The sequence below is a fragment of the Petromyzon marinus genome, chromosome 73 (assembly GCF_048934315.1).
Source record: "Petromyzon marinus isolate PM22_M1 ecotype Great Lakes invasive population chromosome 73, UKy_Petmar_22M1.pri1.0, whole genome shotgun sequence".
NCBI classification, from domain to species: Eukaryota; Metazoa; Chordata; class Hyperoartia; order Petromyzontiformes; family Petromyzontidae; genus Petromyzon; species Petromyzon marinus.
Window position 1 is genome coordinate 4,845,923 of NC_133739.1, and position 22,582 is coordinate 4,868,504.

At 46.0% G+C, this 22,582-nt stretch overlaps 1 protein-coding gene across 1 annotated transcript in view; it reads right to left on the reverse strand.

Moving 5' to 3' along the window:
• The window catches only part of LOC116957391 (uncharacterized), a 47,937-nt gene extending 25,919 nt beyond the window's left edge, over positions 1 to 22,018 (reverse strand). The window contains exons 1-2 of the mRNA XM_076055858.1: positions 21,609 to 22,018; positions 9,505 to 9,882 (exon numbers count right to left, since the gene is read on the reverse strand). Coding sequence (XP_075911973.1) covers positions 9,505 to 9,882; positions 21,609 to 21,660 — 430 coding nt within the window. The 5' untranslated portion in view covers positions 21,661 to 22,018. The remainder of the gene's footprint in view (positions 1 to 9,504; positions 9,883 to 21,608) is intronic.
• Between the last annotated feature and the right edge of the window lie 564 nt (positions 22,019 to 22,582).

The following is a 22,582-nucleotide window of genomic DNA, read 5'->3' on the forward strand; positions in this document are numbered from 1 at the left end:
GGGCTGGGGGGAGGCGGGGGGGTTACGGTCTCAAAAATGGCCGCTATCGGCAAAATCCGTGATCTGCCATCTCAAAGGCATTCATGGGAAAATTAAAAACTGAGAGGGGCGTGCTTAGTTCACGGTTCTTAATACGACACCCGCCCCTTCTAAAGTTTGATACGATATATACGCCACGTCAACCCAACACGTTACACGGGAAAGTATATTTAAGTGAAATGTGACCGATGTTTGCCGTGATGTTAAATATGTAACTTGTAAGAGCAAATGGAAAGACTGAAAACAATTAATGGAGTGTACAGTATCGGAACCATGTGCCTCAGCTGACCTGGGAATGCATGGGAATTCTCCATTAAGAGATATGAGTCTGTGCATAGTAGTGTCGTGTTAAACAGTGCATTAGTTATAGTAGTGTAGTAGTGTATAGTAGTGTGGTGAACAGTCGTGTATAGTGTAGGTGTATAGTAGTGTATAGTAGTGTAGTGTATAGTGTATATTCGTTTATAGTGGAGTGTATAGTAGTGTAGTGTATAGTAGTGTAGTGTATAGTAGTGTAGTGAATAGTGTAGTGTATAGTAATGTAGTGTATAGTAGTGTTTAGTGTAGTGTATAGTGTAGTGTATGGTAGTGTAGTGTATATTGACCTGGTCAAGGCCTATGATACCATCAGAAGGCCTGGGGTCTGGGTTGTTCTTCGTGATTTTGGAGTACCTGACCCTCTGCTCACGATCATTAAGGACCTTCATGATGGTGAGCGGGCCCGAGTAAAACTACGTGGCCGGGAGTCAGAGCCATTCCCTGTACACCTTGGGGTGCGACAGGGATGTCTTCAGGCTCCCACATTATTTCACATCTATTTTGACCACGTAGTTCGTGAAGCCTTCAATAGCTGTACCGGGGGAATCTCCATATGGTACAGATATAATGGGAGGCTGATCGATGCCCGGGTGCGGTCAAGGAATGGCTCCCTATTGATCAACCATATTATGTATGCCGATGATTTGGTAATAGCTGCTCATTCAGAGGAGGAGTTGGAGGCGCTGCTGCTGAGACTGGAGCGTCCAACTAAGAGATGGGGCCTTACCATCAGCCCCACCAAAACTAAGCACCTGCCTGGGTATTTTGTACCATCGGACACTCCACCCCCACAACTCCCAATCGGTGATGGGGCAGTTGTGGAGAGAGTGGAGAGTTTCCCATACCTGGGCAGTGTGCTTATGACCGGCTCCAGTTTAACAGCAGAGGTCTCACTCCGAATCAGTCAAGCGGCAATATATTTTCATCGGTTATGTAACACTGTGTGGAAGCTACCTGGTCTGTCGCTCCGCACGAAGCTTCAGTACTTCTCGGCCACGGTCATTCCCTCCCTTCTCTACGCTTGCGAAACGTGGACCCCCCTAATGAAACATCTTCGCGGGTTAGAAACATTTAGGCTAGTCTGCCTACGATCCATCCTGGGTTTAACCAGGCTGGATTGTGTGAGGAGCTCACAAATCCTTGAAAGATCTGGGCAAGGTCCCATCGGTGAGCTCCTCTGGCAGGCAAGGCTGCGTTGGCTGGGTCATGTAGCCCGCATGCCCAGCCACCGCATGCCGAAACAGCTTTTGTTCGGCCGGATCGAGGGGGCTAAACGGGTGTGGCACGGGCTAGAGAAGAGATGGAGTGATGTGGTTCGGGAGGACGTGGAGCTGAGTGGATTTGCCGATGACTGGTACCAGCGGTGTCAAGATCGGCCTCTGTGGAGGAAGCTCGTGAAGGACGCTACTGGGTGGTTGGAGATAGTCACCCTCCAACAACAATGGAGGGCGGAGGAGCGACGCTCACAACAGCGAGTGGAGCGCCGGGTGGCTAAAGCACAGCAGGTTGGCACAGTAGGGGGCACAGGTGGTGCATCAGCCAGTCATCTCAGTCATCTCAGTCAGTCGACACATGGCACCTGGATCTGCCCCGTGACCTCCGGCCAGCGGGCGTTCGACACTTCACGTGGCCTCAAGCGTCGTGGTGACGTCACCACCACTTAGTGGCGAATGGCGGTTGTTGTTGTTGTATAGCAGTGTAGTGTATAGTAGTGTAGTGAATAGTGTAGTGTATAGTAGTGTATTGTATAGTAGTGTAGTGAATATCAGTGCATAGTGCAGTGTATAGGAGTATAGTGAATAGTGTAGTGTACAGTAGTGTAGTGTATAGTAGTGTAGTGAATAGTGTATTGTATAGCAGTTTAGTGTATAGTGTAGTGTATAGTGTAGTGTAGAGTAGTGTAGTGTATAGTGTAGTAGTGCTTGTACTCTTTCGCAAGGGAAAGGGAGGTCTAGACCACATTACCCAACACGCTGCTGTAGTGTATAGTGTAGTGTATAGTAGTGTAGTGTATAGTAGTGTATAGTAGTGTAGTGTATAGTAGTGTATAGTAGTGTAGTGTATAGTAGTGTATAGTAGTGTAGTGTATAGTAGTGTATAGTAGTGTAGTTTATAGTAGTGTATAGTAGTGTAGTGTATAGTAGTGTATAGTAGTGTAGTGTATAGTAGTGTAGTGTATAGTAGTGTATAGTGTAGTGTATAGTGTAGTGTATAGTAGTGTATAGTGTAGTAGAGCTTGGAGTCTTTTGCAAGGGAAAGGGAGGTCTAGACCTCACTTCTCAACACCCTGCTGTAGTGTATAGTGTAGTGTATAGTAGTGTAGTGTATAGTAGTGTATAGAAGTGTAGTGTATAGTAGTGTAGTGTATAGTAGTGTATAGTAGTGTAGTGTATAGTAGTGTAGTGTATAGTAGTGTAGTGTATAGTAGTGTAGAGTATAGTAGTGTATAGTAGTGTAGTGTATAGTAGTGTAGTGTATAGTGTAGTGTATAGTAGTGTAGTGTATAGTAGTGTATAGTGTAGTAGTGCTTGGAGTCTTTCGCAAGGGTAAGGGAGGTCTAAACCACACTTCTCAACACCCTGCTGTAGTGTATAGTGTAGTGTATAGTAGTGTAGTGTATAGTAGTGTATAGAAGTGTAGTGTATAGTAGTGTAGTGTATAGTAGTGTATAGTAGTGTAGTGTATAGTAGTGTAGTGTATAGTAGTGTATAGTAGTGTAGTGTATAGTAGTGTATAGTGTAGTGTATAGTAGTGTATAGAAGTGTAGTGTATAGTAGTGTAGTGTATAGTAGTGTAGTGTATAGTAGTGTAGTGTATAGTAGTGTATAGTAGTGTAGTGTATAGTAGTGTAGTGTATAGTAGTGTATAGTAGTGTAGTGTATAGTAGTGTAGTGTATAGTAGTGTAGTGTATAGTAGTGTAGTGTATAGTAGTGTATAGTGTAGTAGTGCTTGGAGTCTTTAGCAAGGGAAAGGGAGACCTAGACCACACTACTCAACACGCCGCCGTTGCAGTGACTCTCCCCAGAATGAGCGGGCTGAGAAACGAACAAACGAACAGTACCATACTGTACACGTCAACCTGAAAATGAAGACAAGGATATCATTGACTCAGCGCTCTCACCTTCCATAAGTCTATCATTACATTTTAACTTTTTAGCTCATCTAAATCAAATTGATTTATTTTACTTTTTTATTTGTACCAGGTAAGGCCCCACTGAGCTATGCAGCTCTTTTTGTAGAAGCCACCTGACTATCACGAATGATGGCTGCTCAACGAAATGGCTTGGAAACTTAAAGCAGCCAAATACTATAAACACGTTACGTTGATTCTAAACGTGGAGCGAAACACCGGAGGACTTGGAGAAAAATCCACGCGAACACGGGAAGAGACATGCAGCCTCCAATTTTACAGGCGCCAGGGTCGGGATCAAACCCACGCCCTCCTGTATACCAGGCGACGTAGTTAACATTTCCTAGCCACCATGGCGTCACGGTTGGGATCGAACCCAAAACCTCCTGTATACCAGGCGAGGTAGTTAACATTTCCTAGCCACCATGGCGTCACGGTTGGGATCGAACCGACAACCTCCTGTATACCAGGCGAGGTAGTTAACTTCTCGCTACCCATGGCACCCAACTCTTAGTCGTATGGCTGCCTCGGTGTAGCATCATCATCATCATCACGCAAGGCATTGGGATGCTGTTGGATGATGCTTCTTGATGCTACCCACTACATGCTTCAGTCTTTGTTCAACCCCTAAGTTACACATCTCGTGGCGTTATCGTGGACTGCGCTTTACCCCCATACACTATACATACAGTGAACTATTTGATCCCCTGCTGATTTTGTACGTTTGCCCACTGACAAATAAATGATCAGTCTATAATTTTAATGGTAGGTTTATTTGAACAGTGAGAGACAGAATAACAAGAAAAATCCAGAAAAACGCATGTCAAAAATGTTATAAATTGATTTGCATTTTAATGAGGGAAATAAGTATTTGACCCCCTTTCCATCAGAAAGATTTCTGGCTCCCAGGTGTCTTTTATACAGGTAACGAGCTGAGATTAGGAGCACACTCTTAAAAGGAGTGCTCTTAATCTCAGCTTGTTACCTGTATAAAAGACACCTGTCCACAGAAGCAATCAATCAATCAGATTCCAAACTCTCCACCATGGCCAAGACCAAAGAGCTCTCCAAGGATGTCAGGGACAAGATTGTAGACCTACACAAGGCTGGAATGGGCTACAAGACCATTGTCAAGCAGCTTGGTGAGAAGGTGACAACAGTTGGTGCAATTATTCGCAAATGGAAGAAACACAAAAGAACTGTCAATCTCCCTCGGCCTGGGGCTCCATGCAAGATCTCACCTCGTGGAGTTGCAATGATCATGAGAACGGTGAGGAATCAGCCCAGAACTACACGGGAAGATCTTGTCAATGATCTCAAGGCAGCTGGGACCATAGTCACCAAGAAAACAATTGGTACCACACTACGCCGTGAAGGACTGAAATCCTGCAGCGCCCGCAAGGTCCCCCTGCTCAAGAAAGCACATATACATGCCCATCTGAAGTTTGCCTATGAACATATGAATGATTCAGAGGACAACTGGGTGAAAGTGGCGTGGTCAGATGAGACCAAAATGGAGCTCTTTGGCATCAACTCAACTAGCCGTGTTTGGAGGAGGAGGAATGCTGCCTATGAACCCAAGAACACCATCCCCACCGTCAAACATGGAGGTGGAAACATTATGCTTTGGGGGTGTTTTTCTGCTACGGGGACAGGACAACTTCACCGCATCAAAGGGACGATGGACGGGTTCATGTACCGTCAAATCTTGGGTGAGAACCTCCTTCCCTCAGCCAGGGCATTGAAAATGGGTCGTGGATGGGTATTCTAGCATGACAATGACCCAAAACACACGGCCAAGGCAACAAATGAGTGAGTCAAGAAGAAGCACATTAAGGTCCTGGAGTGGCCTAGCCAGTCTCCAGACCTTAATCCCATAGAAAATTTGTGGACGGAGCTGAAGGTTCGAGTTGCCAAACGTCAGCCTCGAAACCTTAATGACTTGGAGAAGATTTGCAAAGAGGAGTGGGACAAAATCCCTCCTGTGATGTGTGCAAACCTGGTGGCCAACTACAAGAAAAGTCTGACCTCTGTGATTGCCAACATGGGTTGTGCCACCAAGTACTAAGTCATGTTTTACAGAGGGGTCAAATACTTATTTCCTTCATTAAAATGCAAATCAATTTATAGCATTTTGACATGCGTTTTCTGGATTTTGTTGTTGTTATTCTCTCTCACTGTTCAAATAAACCTACCATTAAAATTATAGACTGATCATTTCTTTGTCAATGGGCAAACGTACAAAATCAGCAGAGGATCAAATACTTTTTCCCCTCAATGTAATTATTTATTATAACACGATTTTTATCAAAACGTGGTATTCTTCAGGAACACAACTACTACTACGACCGTGTCACAGGAGAACAGCAAGAGAGTGCAATTAGTGAGGGCACTGATAAAGAAAATGGTGGGCGGCTGAACCTCACTGCCTCATTGGACGCTGTGGAGCAGCGTGTGACCTGGGACCCGCGATGGGCCACATGGGAGTCAAGATGGAGACAAGAGGGCAGGTGTGGATTCTCCTGCAGTAGCAGCATATAGTATGTATGTTGCTGAACTTCTATCGCACCGTACGTAGCCTCACCATGCTAATCGGAGGTGCGGGGGGAAGAACAAGAAACTAAACACAACAAAAAGCCAGTCTAAATAAATTAGGTTGTCAATATAGATGGTAATTTAAAAGTGCGTAGCTCGCTGTAGTTTCCTAATATTGGAAGCAAGAGCGTTCCAGACGCCCGCAGAAGCAGCGCATCCTAAAGCACCGTGCGATTATGCGGTGAGCACCATCTTTGTTCGATGGCCAGCCAAAAGCCACCGCTGCGAGGATGAGCGGAGTGTCGCGTGAGCATAATGCAGCTAGAGTACAGTACTTATTTACAGTGCACACTGTACATGAATCTGGCGGTCAACCACGAATGGTCGAGAGCCACAAGCGGAGAGGCAGCAGCAGTGGTAGTAACATGGGAAGCAGTGCCAACTGTTGGAAAGTTATCACTGAAGGCCTAACGAAACAGAAGTTGCTTAGGGCCTTCAACAGTGGTTCTTAACCTCTACTGCAGCCTGCACCCCTTTGGTTCTCAGAAATGGAATCTCGCACCCCCAGGGGATGCATGCACCCCGGATTAAGAACCACTGGTCTACAAGAACCTTAATCCGGCCCTGCCAATTGGACAAAGTACCAACGAAAGTATGCCTGAAACAAGTGAGTGACATGGAGCAGCAGCAGTGTCAATTGTAGAAAGTTGTCACTGAAGGCCTAACCAGACAGAAGTATTTGATGAACTGATACAAACTTCCATCATGAATCTAACACCAGTGAGTGCAGATTTATTTAAATGTAAAAAAATACTCTTTGCATACATATGAAATCACACGCAGCAGTAGCAACAGCGGCAGGAACAGCAGCAGCGGCAGTAACATCCTGAAAAAAATGTTTAGAGGCTCAGTGAGATAAGGTCACACTCATTACACACAGAGTTATTGCCACAAATACACCACAATATGAAACTAGGTTTTCCCCTTTTTTCTGGCAACAAAATAGGTGTTAAGATGTTAAAACACCAAACATGAACTTTTAACAAGGAATCATGTCTGCATTAACCACGTAAACTTGTGGTCAGAATGCAAACAAAAAACATACTCTGATAGTATATGCATTGCATATATCCATATGCATTGTCTTTGAAACGGATTAGTCCACACCAGAGACAGCTTTCTTTAGAGCCTAGTATCTATGCTCTAAAGAAAGCCGAGGTTCGAAGCTCGAAAGAAAGCTGTATCTGGTGTGGACCAATCAGTTTCAAAGACAATGCATATAATGTCAGAAGCTGTAAGCCCCAGGCTACTGTGGGCTCGCCTTCCCATCAACGAGACGTGGGGAGTGGTGGTCGTAGTTACCTATGCCCCTACCGAAAATGAACATCAGTGAAGGGTTGCAGGCAAAGCTGATGAGTTAGATGCCTTCTATGACCCACTGTCAGAGGTGCTAGCTAAAGTGGCCCCTCGGTATAGTGTAATCGTTTTGAGTGACTTGTACGCCCGAGTGGGTCATGATGCTGGAACCTGGGCTAGAGTGATTGGAAGGCTTGGGCCAAATCAGCTCAATAACAATGGTAGCAGGCTGCTAGACTTCCGTGTAGCCCATGGGATTGTAATTACTAACATGCTGTTCCAACATTGGCACATCCACACAACTTCATGAATGCATGCTGGGTCAAGCAAGAACATCTGCTGAACTAGATAGTGACGGAACAGCGGATGTGGGCCCATGTCCTTGACACTAGGACCTACCGTGGAGCTGATCTACCACTGACCATCGGCCTGTCATCTGTAAGATGCGCCTGTCACTCTTCCACTCCGGTGTACATCCAGGATCTCATTGAAACGCACAGTTGCCTGGTCTTAGCTAGCTAATGAAAGTTGCAAGCGAGAATTTCATTATTCAACATTGCCTTGCCAAGGAGAGGCTTGTGGAACCCCAATGTGGTTTCAGGTCAGGGCAGTCCTACACAGATGCCATATTTTCTGTCTGCTACAACAGATGTGTCGGGAATTCCAACATAACCTACATCTCTACATTACTGACCTGGTCTAGGCCTATGATACAATCAATAGGCCTGGGCTCTGGGTTGTTCATTGTGCTTTCGGTGTCCCTGCCTCTCTGCTCACAATCATTAAGGACCTTCATGATGGTGGGCAGGACCGGGTAAAGCTGCGTGGCTGGGAGTTGGATCCATTCCCTGTTCACTTTGGGTTGCGACAGAGATGTCCTCTGGCTCTCACATTATTTAACATCTTATTTTACCACGTAGTTCGTGAAGCCTTCTATGGCTGTACCAGAGGAATATTCATCTGGTACAGATACAATGGGAGGGGTGATCGATGCCCAGGTGCGGTCAAGGGATGGCTTCCTATTGGTCAACCATGTTACGTATGCCGATCATCTGTTGATTGCTGCTTACTGGGAGGAGTTGGAGGCACTGCTGCTAAACCTAAGAAACGGGACCACGAAAATTAATCACCTGTCTGGGTATGTTGTGCCATCAAGCGCTCCACCCCCTCAACTCCCCATGGTGATGGGGCAGTTGTGGAGAGAGTGGGAGAGTTTTCCATACCTGGAGAGTGTGCTTATGACCAGCTCTGGCTTGACAGCAGAGGTCTCACTCAGAATCAGTCGAGCGGCATTATATTTTCATCGGCTGCATAACGCTGGTGGAAGCTACCTGATCTGCCGCTCCACACGAAGCTTCGAGTCTTCACAGCCACAGTCATGCCCTCCTTTCTCTATGCTTATTAAACGTGGACCGCCCTAATAGAACATTTTTATTAGTTAGAAATATTTAGGCTGGCCTGCCTACGATCCATCCTGGGTTTAATTAGAAAGGATAATGTGAGGAGCTCACAAATCCTTGAAAGATCTGGACAAAATCTAATTGTGAGCTCCTCCAGCAGTCAAGGCTGTGTTGGCTGGGTTATGTAGCCCGCATACCCAGCCATCGCATTCCTTCCTAAACAGTTTTTGTTCGGCCGGATAGAGGGGGCTAAACGGGCACGGCATGAGCTAAAGAAAAAGAGATGGTGTGATGTGGTACAAGAGGATATGGAGCTGAGTGGACTTGCCAATGACTCGTACCAGCGGAGTCAAGATCAGTCTCTGTGGAAGCGGAGGCTCGTTAAGGACGCTGCTACTGGGCAGTTGGAGGCAGTCGCGCTCCAACAACAACGGAGGGCAGAGGAGCGACGCTCACAAGAATGAGCAGAGTGCCGGGCGGCTATAACACAGCAAATTGGCACAGTAGGGGGGCACAGGTGGTGCCTCGGCCAGTCATCTCAGTCAGTCAACCCATGGCACCTGGGTCTGTGCCATAACCTCCTGCCAGTGGGCGTTCGACACTTCACATGGCCTTAACGTGCACATAGCCTGCCACAAGCGCCATGGTGACGTCATCGCCACTTAGTGGTAAATGGCGGTTGTTGTGTGTGTGGTGGGTGGGTGGGCGGTGGGTGTGGACCTCACGGTTTCTGACGCTCAGGTAGACATTCGAACTGTCCAGCCAGGTCATGCCGTAGCGGCTCCAGGACACCTGGACCAGGTAAAAACCGTCGTCCTCCATCCTCAGCTCCTGCAGATAGAGCGACACGGTGCTGATCCCGCTCGCCTCCATCACGACGGCGGGGCTCAGCTCCACGCGGCCTAGGTACTTATCCGAGCCCCCAAACGGCGTCCAGCGTTGGGTCGAGGCGTCGTACTTGGCCACGGGGTTCTGCCCGCTGTTCTTGGACCACGACGCTTTGGTGACCTCGCAGCCGTCGGGGGTTATGACTCGGGCCTGGATGAGGGCGGAGGAGCCGGCGATGCCGTTCACTTGAACCTGGGAGAGTTGCACGTGGCACCCTGCAATGCGATGACGACAACATACAATAAAAAAAAGACAAAGAACCCCCACGTAGCCTTTAACAGACTGTTGGGTCAAGCGGGTAGCAGAGCCTATGAAGTCTGCAAGCACTGTGGCACGCCCAGAGGGGGTGGGTGGCCAGAACCACGCACGCCTGGCCGCCTTTGTCTTGTCAGACACTCACCCACTCACCCACCCACTCACCCACTCACCTACTCACTCACCCACCCACTCACCCACTCACCTACTCACTCACCCACCCACTCACCCACTCACCTACTCACTCACTCACCCACCCACTCACCCACTCACTCACTCACCCACCCACCCACTCACCCACTCACTCACCCACTCACCCACTCACCCACCCACTCACCTACTCACCTACTCACTCACTCACCCACTCACCTACTCACTCACTCACCCACCCACCCACTCACCTACTCACTCACTCACTCACCAACCCACCCACTTACCCACTCACCCACTCACCCACCCACTCACCCACCCACTCACTCACCCACTCACCCACTCACCTACTCACTCACTCACCCACCCACTCACCCACTCACCTACTCACTCACTCACCCACCCACCCACTCACCTACTCACCCACCCACTCACCCACTCACCCACCCACTCAACTACTCACTCACTCACTCACCCACTCACCTACTCACTCACTCACCCACCCACCCACTCACCTACTCACCCACCCAATCACCCACTCACCTACTCACTCACTCACCCACCCACTCACCCACTCACCTACTCACTCACTCACCCACCCACCCACTCACCTACTCACCCACCCACTCACCCACCCACTCACCCACTCACACGCCCACTCACCCACTCACCTACTCACTCACTCACCCACCCACCCACTCACTCACCTACTCACTCACTCACCCACCCACCCACTCACCCACTCACCCACCCACTCACCCACTCACCTACTCACTCACTCACCCACTCACCCACTCACCCACCCACTCACCCACTCACCTACTCACTCACTCACCCACCCACCCACTCACCTACTCACTCACTCACCCACCCACCCACTCACCCACTCACCTACTCACTCACCCACCCACTCACCCACTCACTTACTCACTCACCCACCTACCCACTCACCTACTCACCCACTCACCCATTCACTCTTCCATTCACTCTCCTCACCGACGCACCCGCTCAGTCACTCACCCACACACTCAAACAAAGACATATTCCCCGTATAGCCTGTAACAGACCATAGGGGCAAGCGCTGTTATTAGTTTCAGTTTCATTTTCCTTTATTAGGTATAACCCTGTGAGCCGTGCGGCTCTTGACTCGGGTGTAACCGCAACAAAACAAAAACATGAACAAGAAACATCTTAAAGTGACTACACCCAACAGAAAAATCCAGGAAAAACCAGCAAAGTCTTCCAGAAAAAGCACCGCATTTCAACGCTGTGTGCAAAGATCCCAGTGGGATGCAAGTCAAACAATAACAACCATAAGACAATGTAGATTAAAGTTATCAGGCTAACTCCGTACTCCAACAAACATGGCTAAAACAAATCGTTTTCAAAATCACCAAAATAAAGCTATAAAAACAATGTAACAGTGATCATAGAAACTGTGATTCAAATGTAACAATAAACGATAAACACAAAACATGTACGACCAAACTTTGTAGCCATAGCTGGCTGCATGAGTCACTCCATAACAGGAGTATCAGTAGCAGAATAAAAAACATTTAAATACACCTTTAAAGATCAGCACACTATAATCAAAACTCAAGATCATACTTTTCAGCGGTCATCCGGAATGATACATTTGATTTCAGGCCACTCTGAATAGCAGTGACATCTAGGGGTGTACAACTCCTCGGGAGCAGTTTTGAGTGGAGATCTCACAGCTAGTGATCCAAGTTGCAGTTTATTGGTGATAGCATTCCAGACCCTGGGGGCATCAATAGCAAAGGCCCTTCCTCCAGTATTTGTAGGGCAATAAGGAATGTGAAGCTGGTAAATGAGCGAAGACCTTAGGTCACATTTGTTCTTCGAAACAGTGAGGAGATCCAGCAGGTAGTCTGCTGATTTTTTTGTAAGTACATCGTGAATAAATAAGATCTGATGCACAAGCCGTCGATCATTAAGAGAAGTTAAGTTTGACCCAATGTGAGGATGGCAGTGGTGGGTCCTATATGGGAAGTTCAATGCCAATCTTAGGCCGAGTAATAAATTGAGTCAAGCTTCTTCAGTATAGTACTAGGGGCTGATTTATATACGATGTCACAGTAATCAAGTAGAGGCAGTACGGTAGCTTTTATCAATTCCAAGCGGAACATAGGGGGGAAGCAGTGCTGGTGTCGATACAGAAAACCACATTTTTATTTTGTCTTTGTGCCAATATATTCAATGTGATCTTGAAAATTCAGTTATGAATCAAAAATTACCCCAAGATACTTATAGATCTTGACTTGCTCTTTTTGATGATTATTTAAGGAATATAATTAGGGAAAAATAACTTCCTGCTTTAGCCCTGGTGAGAAGCATAGCACCTTGGTTTTGGAGGTATTCAGAAATAGTTTAAGAGCAACTAGCTGATCCTGTAGGTTGTTGAAATCACCCTGGAGCTTAGCAATCACGTCATCCAGAGAGCGGCCAGCAGTAATCAATATCGTGTCATCTGCAAACATATTTACCCTGGAATGGTCCAGGTCAGTGCCCAAGTCATTGCCATAAGAGAGAACAAGAGGGGCCGATGATGGAACCCTGTGGAACTCCTTTTGTTATCTTAACACTGTTTGACCTCCAACCGTCTATGAATACAGTTTGGGTGCGAGAAGAGAGGTTAAATTTTTAACCATTCTACTGCGTGTTTGGAGAAACGGAGGCAACTTAGTTTACGAAGCAGGGTGTTGTGGTCGACTGTCTCAAAGGCTTTTGACAAGTCAAGAAAAAGACTGGCGCAGTACTGCTTATTATCAAGGCTACCGTAAATGTGATTTTTTTCGGAACCCAGATTGGTTTCGACATAATAAATTGTTGCCGCCTTTGTCTCCCGAACTCACAGGTAGCAGCACCCAGGGCCCTGCGGACCGCCGTGGTCGTGGTGGTGACGAGTGATGCGTCGCTCATGCTCGCGTGAAGTGCACGGACAGTCTATGGAGGAGTGCTTGAGCAGACCGAGAGAGTCACGGCAGAAGGACTACGACGCCATGGCGGAGGTGACGGTGGTGAAGGAGGGCTGGCTCTACAAGCGTGCTGCAAGCATATGACTCAGGCGATGAGAAATCAGGCGCAAAGGCCGACAAGACGGAAATACAAGACCATGCTCCACTCGCTGTCCTCCAAGCTCGAGGAAATGAGTACATGCAACGACCTGATCGGCAAGCACGGAGCCGCCCTCCAGCGCTCGCTCAACGACCTGGAAACCCTTAAGCCGCCGCCCGAGTGCAGCGAGAAGCTAAAGGCCATCAATGAGCACGCCACCCTCTTCCGCATCACCTCCAATGCTATGATCAATCGTGATCTCTTGCTCTGATGTCACATTGAGGGCGGTGCTCATCTCCAAAATCTCAAGCACACGGGCGAGAAGCCGTGCGTGTGTGACGAGTGCGGCGAAACGTTTCTCGTGCTCGGCCTAAAAATTTAGTTTTTTCGCTTGTATGTTAATCTGTGTGTACCCTTGATATTTTAAAGATGGCAGTTCTCCTGCTATGTATCCTCTGCTGTCCCTCCAGGGCATATCTAGTGCCACACTTAACTCTACCACCAGGAACCTTCGTTACTTCTCGTCCATACTTGTTGCTCAATTTGCCATTACACCTGCTAATGAAACAGCTTATAGACACTTCTACACTCCATCATTGTATCCTTTTAAACCCTATCTCTGTCCCATTACTTCACCAGCACTCCTTCCAAACTTCATTTTGCTCTTAAAAATATCGCCATCTGCGAGCTGCTGCTATTCGTCCAAGGTTCGCCGCTCTTCATCCTTTCACAGAAAATACCTGTGCAAACTATTAATTCTACTTTTCTTATTTCTGGGAGGTATTGGCCCAAATGTAAAGAACTCGTATAATTCTGTAAAATTTTCTGTCAGAAAAGGTGTTGGTGTTCTACATGTCAACATCAGAGCGCTTGTGATTAAATTAAGTCAACTAAAACTAGAAGTGGCAAATCTGGACACGGACATTTTTTGCCTAACAGAAACATTTCTCACTCCTGCCATAAATGACTTGCAGATTACGTTTGACAACTACAACCTTTTTCGGCTTGACTGAGAGTCTAAAGGAGGTGGAATTGCAATCTATGTTCGTAATGCTATTGCATGTTCACTAGTTCACTCATTGTTTAAAAAAATGTTGCTTTGAAGGTCTGGCTCTCAGAATATCTCTCCCAAATAATCAACAGATACTGTTAATGTGCTGCTATCGACCGCCTAGTGGGAAGGATGTTGAAGCTGCGTCTGCACTGAGAGAGCTTCTTGGGGGCATCCCTAAAGGTGAAATAGTTTTAGTGGGCGATCTAAATTGGAATTGGCTAAAACCCGCCGGCCGTGGCCACAAATTTTGCAGATGAATTTAACCTATTTCAATTAATAAATGTCCCCACAAGATCCAACCTAAAAAATCAGGGACAGTCATCTCTGCTTGACGTCCTATTGACAAATGCCCCTCACAATTTCGCACTGACTGGTGTTCTGGGTAATAACCTTAGTGATTATTCCTTCATATTTGTGGTGAGATCATCAGCCAGACCGAAAGCCCCCCCTAAATTCGTTGAGAAGGACTCCATGAGACACTTCAGCATTCAGGAATTTACTAATGATGTGCTTCACTCGGATATTGACAAGGTCTGTGATATCCCCAACCTGACTACGGCTTGGGAGACCTTCAGGTACACGTTTCTCCAAATTCTTAACAAACATGCTCCGTTGGTTAGATTTAAAACTAAAGGCAACCGCCCACCATGGTTTGATTCTTTGATTACTAAGCTCATGAAAACTAGGGACAAGGCTTGTTCATGTGCTCAGAAAAGTGATTTGGTCAATGACTGGCTAGAATACGGCATGCAAAAAATGCTTGCTTACTTTTCCTCCACTCTCCTGGAATCACATGGAAATTCCAGGATCTTCTGGAAAACAATCAAATGCATCGAAAAGGCATCCAACACAGGTAATCTGTGCATTGCGCTTAACCGAAATGGGGACTTTTTTTCAGAGCCCCAACAAATTATCAACAATTTTAACCTTCATTTTTCTGAAGCTGGTGACCTTTTTGATAATGTATTGGGAGTCACCCCTGCTCATGCAATTTCCTACACCCCTTTCCAAACATTAAACGAATTTAGTTTCCAGCCAATCCACGAAAGTAATGTTCTGAAACAACTGTCTTACCTCAAAGGGTCCTCCTCTACCAGAGCAGATAGTATTCCCGTCTTTGCTCTACTAACTGTTGGTCACCTAATATACAGTGAGGGAAAAAAGTATTTGATCCCCTGCTGATTTTGTACGTTTGTCCACTGACAAATAATAACAACAAAAAAATCCAGAAAAACGCATGTCAAAAATGTTATAAATTGATTTGCATTTTAATGAGGGATATAAGTATTTGACCCCTCTGCAAAACATGACTTAGTACTTGGTGGCAAAACCCTTGTTGGCAATCACAGAGGTCAGACGTTTCTTTAGTTTGCCACCAGGTTTGCACACATCTCAGGAGGGATTTTGTCCCACTCCTCTTTACAGATCTTCTCCAAGTCATTAAGGTTTCGAGGCTGACGTTTGGCAACTCGAACCTTCAGCTCCCTTCACAGATTTTCTATGGGATTAAGGTCTGGAGACTGGCTAGGCCACTCCAGGACCTTAATGTGCTTCTTCTTGAGCCACTTCTTTGTTGCCATGGCCGTGTGTTTTGGGTCATTGTCATGCTAGAATACCCATCCACGACCCATTTTAAATGCTCTGGCAGAGGGAAGGAGGTTCTCACCCAAGATTTGATGGTACATGGCCCCGTACATCGTCCCTTTGATGCGCTGAAGTTGTCCTGTCCCCTTGGCAGTTAAACACCCCCAACGCATAATGTTTCCACCTCCATGTTTGACGGTGGGGATGGTGTTCTTGGGGTCATGGGCAGAATTCCTCCTCCTCCAAACACGGCGAGTTGAGTTGATGCCAAAGAGCTCCATTTTGGTCTCATCTAACCACAACACTTTGACCCAGTTGTCCTCTGAATCATTCAGATGTTCATTGGCAAACTTCAGACGGGCATGTATATGTGCTTTCTTGAGCTCGGGGACCTTGCGGGGGCTGCAGGATTTCAGTCCTTCACGGCGTAGTGTTACCAATTGTTTTCTTGGTGACTATGGTCCCAGCTGCCTTGAGATCATTGACCAGATCCTCCTGTGTAGTTCTGGGCTGATTCCTCACCGTTCTCATGATCATTGCAACTCCACGAGGTGAGATCTTGCATGGAGCCCCAGGCTGAGGGAGCTTGACAGTTCATTTGTGTTTCTTCTATTTGCGAATAATCGCACCAACTGTTGTCACCTTCTCACCAAGCTGCTTGGCAATGGTCTTGTAGCCCATTCCAGCCTTGTGTAGGTCTACAATCTTGTCCCGGACATCCTTGGAGAGCTCTTTGGTCTTGGCTATGGTGGAGAGTTTGTAATCTGATTGATTGATTGCTTCTGTGGACAGGTGTTTTTTATACAGGTAACAAGCTGAGATTAGGAGCACTCCCTTTAAGAGTGTGCTCCTAATCTCAGCTCGTTACCTGTATAGAAGACACCTGGGAGCCAGAACTCTTTCTGATTGAAAGGGGGTCAAATACTTATTTCCATCATTAAAATGCAAATCAATTTATAACATTTTTGACATGCGTTTTTCTGGATTTTATTGTTGTTATTCTGTCTCTCACTGTTCAAATAAACCTACCATTAAAATTATAGACTGATCATTTATTTGCCAGTGGGCAAACTTACAAAATCAGCAGGGGATCAAATACTTTTTTCCCTCACTGTACAAAAAAATAGCCCATATTTTCAACCTGTCCATCAAAGAAGCATCAGTACCTCTAGAATGGAAACATTCCTATGTTCGTCCACTTCACAAAGGCGGCCCTAAAGATGATCCAAATAACTACCGACCTATCTCAATTTTGTCCCCATTGATGAAAAATTTTGAAAAATTATTGTACTACAAAATTAACAGTTTCCTGTCCGACAACAATCTATTACATCGAAAAAATTTGGGTTCCGCAAAAAACACAGCACCACATCTGCTGCATTAGACTCTCTGAATCACATTTACAGTAGCCTTGATAATAAGCAGTACTGTGCCAGTCTTTTTCTTGACCTGTCCAAAAGCCTTCGATACAGTTGACCACAACACCCTGCTTAGTAACCTAAGTTGCCTCCGTTTCTCCGAACACGAAGTAGAATGGTTAAAAAATTACCTCTCTTCTCGCACCCAAACTGTATTCACAGATGGTTGGAGGTCAAACAGTGTTAAGATAGCAAAAGGGGTTCCACAGGGTTCATCCTCAGCCCCCTCTTGGTCTCTATTTATGTCAATGACTTGGGCACTCACCTGGATAATTCCAGGGTAAATCTTTTTGAAGATGACACGATACTGATTACTGCTGGCCGCTCTCCGGATGACGTGATTGCTAAGCTCCAGGGTGATTTCAACAAACTACTTCAGCTAGTTGCTCTGAAACGGGTCCTGAATACCTCCAAAACCAAGGTGCTATGCTTCTCACCAGGACTAAAGCAGGAAGTTATTTTTCCCCAATTATATTCCTTAAATAATCATCAAATAGAGCAAGTCAAGATCTATATAATCACATTGATTATATTGGTAAAAAGACAAAATAAAATTTGGTTTTCTGTATCGACACCAGCACTGCATCCCCCCTATGTTCCGCTTGGAATTGTTAAAAGCTACCGTACTGCCTCTACTTGATTACTGTAACATCGTGTATAAATCAGCCCCCAGTACTTTGCTGAAGAAGCTTGACTCAATTCATCACTCGGCCTTAAGATTTCCATTGAACTGCCATATAGGACCCACCACCGTGATCTCTACATTGGGTCAAACTTAATTTCTCTTAATAATCGACGACTTCTGCATCAGATCTTATTTATTCACGATGTACTTACAAAAAAATCAGCAGACTACCTGCTGGATCTCCTCACTGTTTCGAAGAACAAATGTGACCTAAGGTCTTCGCTCATTTACCAGCTTCACATTCCTTATTGCCGTACAAATACTGGAGGAAGGGCCTTTTCTATTGATGCCGCCCAGGGTCTGGAATGCTGTCACCAATAAACTGCAACTTGGATCACTAGCTGTGAGATCTTCACTCAAAACTGCTCTCGAGGAGTTGTACACCCCTAGATGCCAATGCTATTCAGTGGCCTGATATCAAATGTATCGCTCCGGATGACCACTGCAAAGTATGATCTTGAGTTTTTATTATAGTGATGCTGATCTTTAAAGGTGCATTGAAAGATTTTGATACTCCTACTGATACTCCTGCTGTTAGGGAGTGATTTATGCTGCCAGCTACTGTGTTTATCGTTTATTGTTAAATTTGAATCACAGTTTCATATGATCACTGCTACATAATTTTTATAGCTTGATTTTGGCGATTTGGAAAACGTTTTGGTTTAGCCATGTTTGTTTGTTGTAGTACAGAGTTAAACTGCTAACTTTCATCTACATTGTCTTATGGTTGCTATTGTTTGACTTGCATCCCACTGGGATCTTCGCACACAGTGTTGAAATGCGGTGCTTTTTCTGGAACACTTTGCTGTTTTTTCCTCGATTTTTCTGTTGTGTGTAGTCACTTTCAGATGTTTTCTTGTTCGTGTTTTTGTTTTGTTGCGGTTGCACCCGAGTCAGGAGCCGACTGGCTCACAGGGCTATACCTAATAAATGAACTGAACTGAAGTCTGCACATGCGGCAAACAGGAAATTCATTTTCTAACCGTCATGCAGGAAAAAGCAAAATAACTACTTTATAACTCTACGATATCATCGATCTTAGGTGCTTTGTTGCTGTGAGGCAAGAAATGTTATAACCGATTATGAAAACAACAATAGGTTTTACCCTATCTGGCAATAAAACAAGAGGTGTTAATATTTTCCAACACCAAATATAAACCGTTTTTAAGGAATTAAGTCTGCATTAACCACACATAGTACTTGTGGTGAACGTGTAAACATTATTTTTCTTATTTTTTTCATATTTTGATACCGGCAAAAAAGGTGCCATGTCATAACCACAATGTGCCACCCACCCCCTTCCCGAAACTCGCAAACATTCGTGTCTAGAAAATGAGTAATATTAAAAAAAAGTAAAAAAAAACCGCTTTAATGAAATGTACCGTACTAGTAATGGAAGAACTCCACGACTCCAGGAAGTGGCCCCCCGAAGCTTGCCACAACGTAATGGGAGCGTGGTGATTTACAGCCAACGTCAGTTGACCGTGGACAATTAGACCCAAGCCGAAACATAATATGTAAAAAATAATGTTTTAAAATAAATATATATATTTTTTATGATAGAATGTAGTATTGTCATCAGTATGACATAAGTATGCCAAGTTTACAGTCGATACCACATTGGGAAGTGGGTTAAAAATTGAGTTACAAGATTTGAGGATCCGTACCCTTTGGTTCGTTCGGTAAAGTCACGTAGGTATAAAATAAAATCTACATTGAAGATTTGAGGATACAACAACAGACAAGAGTGAGTTAAATAAAAGCGTGCAAATAATAATAATAATAAAATAAGTGCACAGGCCGAGGTTTAGATTTCTGCAACTTTGGGGGAAACAAAACCGCGGGGAATTTTTTTTTTCCCCTATCACCTCCCCAAACCGATTAGGGTATCGGGAAACGCATGCACCGGGTACGATAAGGTCTGCGATATGGCTGTTGGTTGGGCGAGCAGTTTTATCGATCAGATCTACGATGTGGTGGTGCGATTTTTAAGGCAACCTCTCTTTGATACACTTCCCCAAGCGGGGCATTTCGCGTGCCAGCACTGTCGTCACCTTCTTACTCCCCGTGCCCCCGACTGGACATCTGCGAGTAAAGAGCTTCGCAGCTCATCGGATTCCTCCCTGCTGCGGTATTAATACAATACTCTGGTTCTGGCACTGGCGAGTGACGCCTTGACTCGCACTCGCAGTCATTAACACCGGTGCCTCGCGGCAGGGCGGACCTGAGTTCGAGCCGTGAATGGGGTGATAATTCCCCGTGGAGTTTTGTACAATTCTCCAATTTTTTTTTTTGAGCCTGTGGAGTGCGAATGTGCCAGAGTGTGCGGATGAGCGGACGCTCACGGCAACGAGCGGACCGCCGGGCGGGATACAACGCAGCGAGATGGCACGGTAGGGGGGGGTGGGGGGGGGGGCCGCACAGGTTAGTGGCGCGCCTTGCCAATCGTCTCAAGTCAGTCAACCCCATGGCACTTGGGTCTGCCGCATGAATCACTGTACCCGTGGCCTCGTGCACCGGGCCTGGCACGAGCGCTGTCGTGACGATGCAGCCGCTTTGTGGCGAACGGCGGCGGCGGTTGTTTGTTGTTGTTGTTGTTGATGGTGGTGATGGAGTGTTGGCGGCAGTGGTTAGTTCAAGCTTCAAGTGTTCAAGTTTCATTTAATTGGCATAATAGCCCTGTGAGCCATGCGGCTCTTAAGTCGGGTGCAACCGCAACAAACGAAATTAGAACACAGAACATCTCAAAGCGACGATGCGCAACAGAAACATCCTGGGAAAAAAAAAAACCCCAGCAAATATTCCACACAACAACAAAACAATTTCGATTTAAAGCTTTCGTGACTGCAATGATTCATCTTCTTTGGTTCTTTCGGTAAAGTCACGTAGAATGAGAATAAAATAATAAATTGATAAAATAAAATAACACAATAATATTCTCACGACGTTTCGGCCACAACACAAGCGGCCTTCATCAGGTGAAGGGGGTGAGACTGTCTGGTAGGACAGCGCTGTCCTACCAGACAGTCTCACCCCCTTCTGGTAGGACAGCGCTGTCCTACCAGACAGTCTCACCCCCTTCACCTGATGAAGGCCGCTTGTGTTGTGGCCGAAACGTCGTGAGAATATTATTGTGTTATTTTTGTTTATTAATTTATTATTTTATTCTCATTCTACGTGACTTTACCGAAAGAACCAAAGAAGAAAACAAAACAATTCTTAAAACGCTGTGTGCAAAAAAATCGACGACAAACCCGAGTTCGATTCCCGCTCACGCCCAACACCGGCGACGAATATCTGAACCGGTCCAGGGTCTCTTCCGATAGGTCGACTCGGCCTCAAATGAGTACCTGGTGCAGTGTGCAAACATCGCCACGAGGGAGACAAAGGCGGCCGGGCGTCCGTGGTGCTGGTCACCCACCCCCTCGTGTGGCGTGCCGGTTCTTCATAGGTACTGCTTGCTAACAACAACTGCCCAAATAGTCTGTTCAGGCTATACCGGTGATCGTTGTCTGTGTGTTTTGTATGAAAATGTGTCTATATGTGTCTATATGTATGTATGCACGTGTGTCTGTGTATGTAAGTATGTGATCACGTGTGTCTCTGTGTCCGTATGTATGTACGTACATGTGTCTGTATGTATGTATGTGTGTACGTGTCTATGTATATGAGTTTGCATGTACGCGCGTCTATGTGTCTATGTTGTGTAGCCAGTACCTTGTTCTGCCTGCGTGATCAGCGGTAGAGTGAACAGCGCCATCCAGGCCATCGCGATCCCCGCACGCTCCTTCAGCCCCACACTCTCAGTGCCAGCAGTGAATAAGACTCGGGGGGCCCCATGCACTCAAGTGGCAACGGAGTGGGCGGGACCAGAGGCAAAAGACGCGAATTTCGAACTCTGCGCTGATGACCCCAACACTGCATGCATGGCCTGAAAGGAAAATGACCCACCTCGTAGGCGCCGTTTTGGCAATGGTCCATCTCTATTTATGGACCACTAGCGGGAAGTACCCAGCGTTGCCCGGGCGAAAAAGAAAGAGACACACACATCGACTTACACACACTTACAGACATTGACCCACACACACACAAACACATCGACTTACACACACACACACGTGGACTCACACACACAGACATGGACTTTAGATACACACACACACGGAGTTACACACGTATATCGACGTACACACATACAGCGACTCACACACACATCGACCTTTGGCAATGGTCCATCTCTGTTTATGGACCATCACGAACGAGTTAGGTTCCAGAGGTCTGTTCGTAAGTCTATTTGTTCGTGAGTACAACTTTACTCCTGTCGATTCCAAACGTGTTATATGGCATGTACACTAAACACGGGGAATGGCACCAAAAGTTGCATAATATCCTGTAGATGTAGAGGCCACCACCGCTATCAATTGCGCGGTGGTTGAACTTATGACTCTCGGTCCGAACAGGCAACTAGACATACGGACAGGTGTGTTCGTATCCCTGAAAGTTTGTAAGGCGAATGTTCGTAAGTAGAGGAGTCCCTGTATGTATGTTTAACTTCTTTCGCACCGTACATAGCCAATCATGGTAATCGGAGGCGTGGGGGAAGAAGGACAATAAACTAAATACAACAAGCAGTTCTACAATAATGCGTTTTGAATCTAGATTTAGTTTTTTTTAAACAGCTGGGGAGGAAG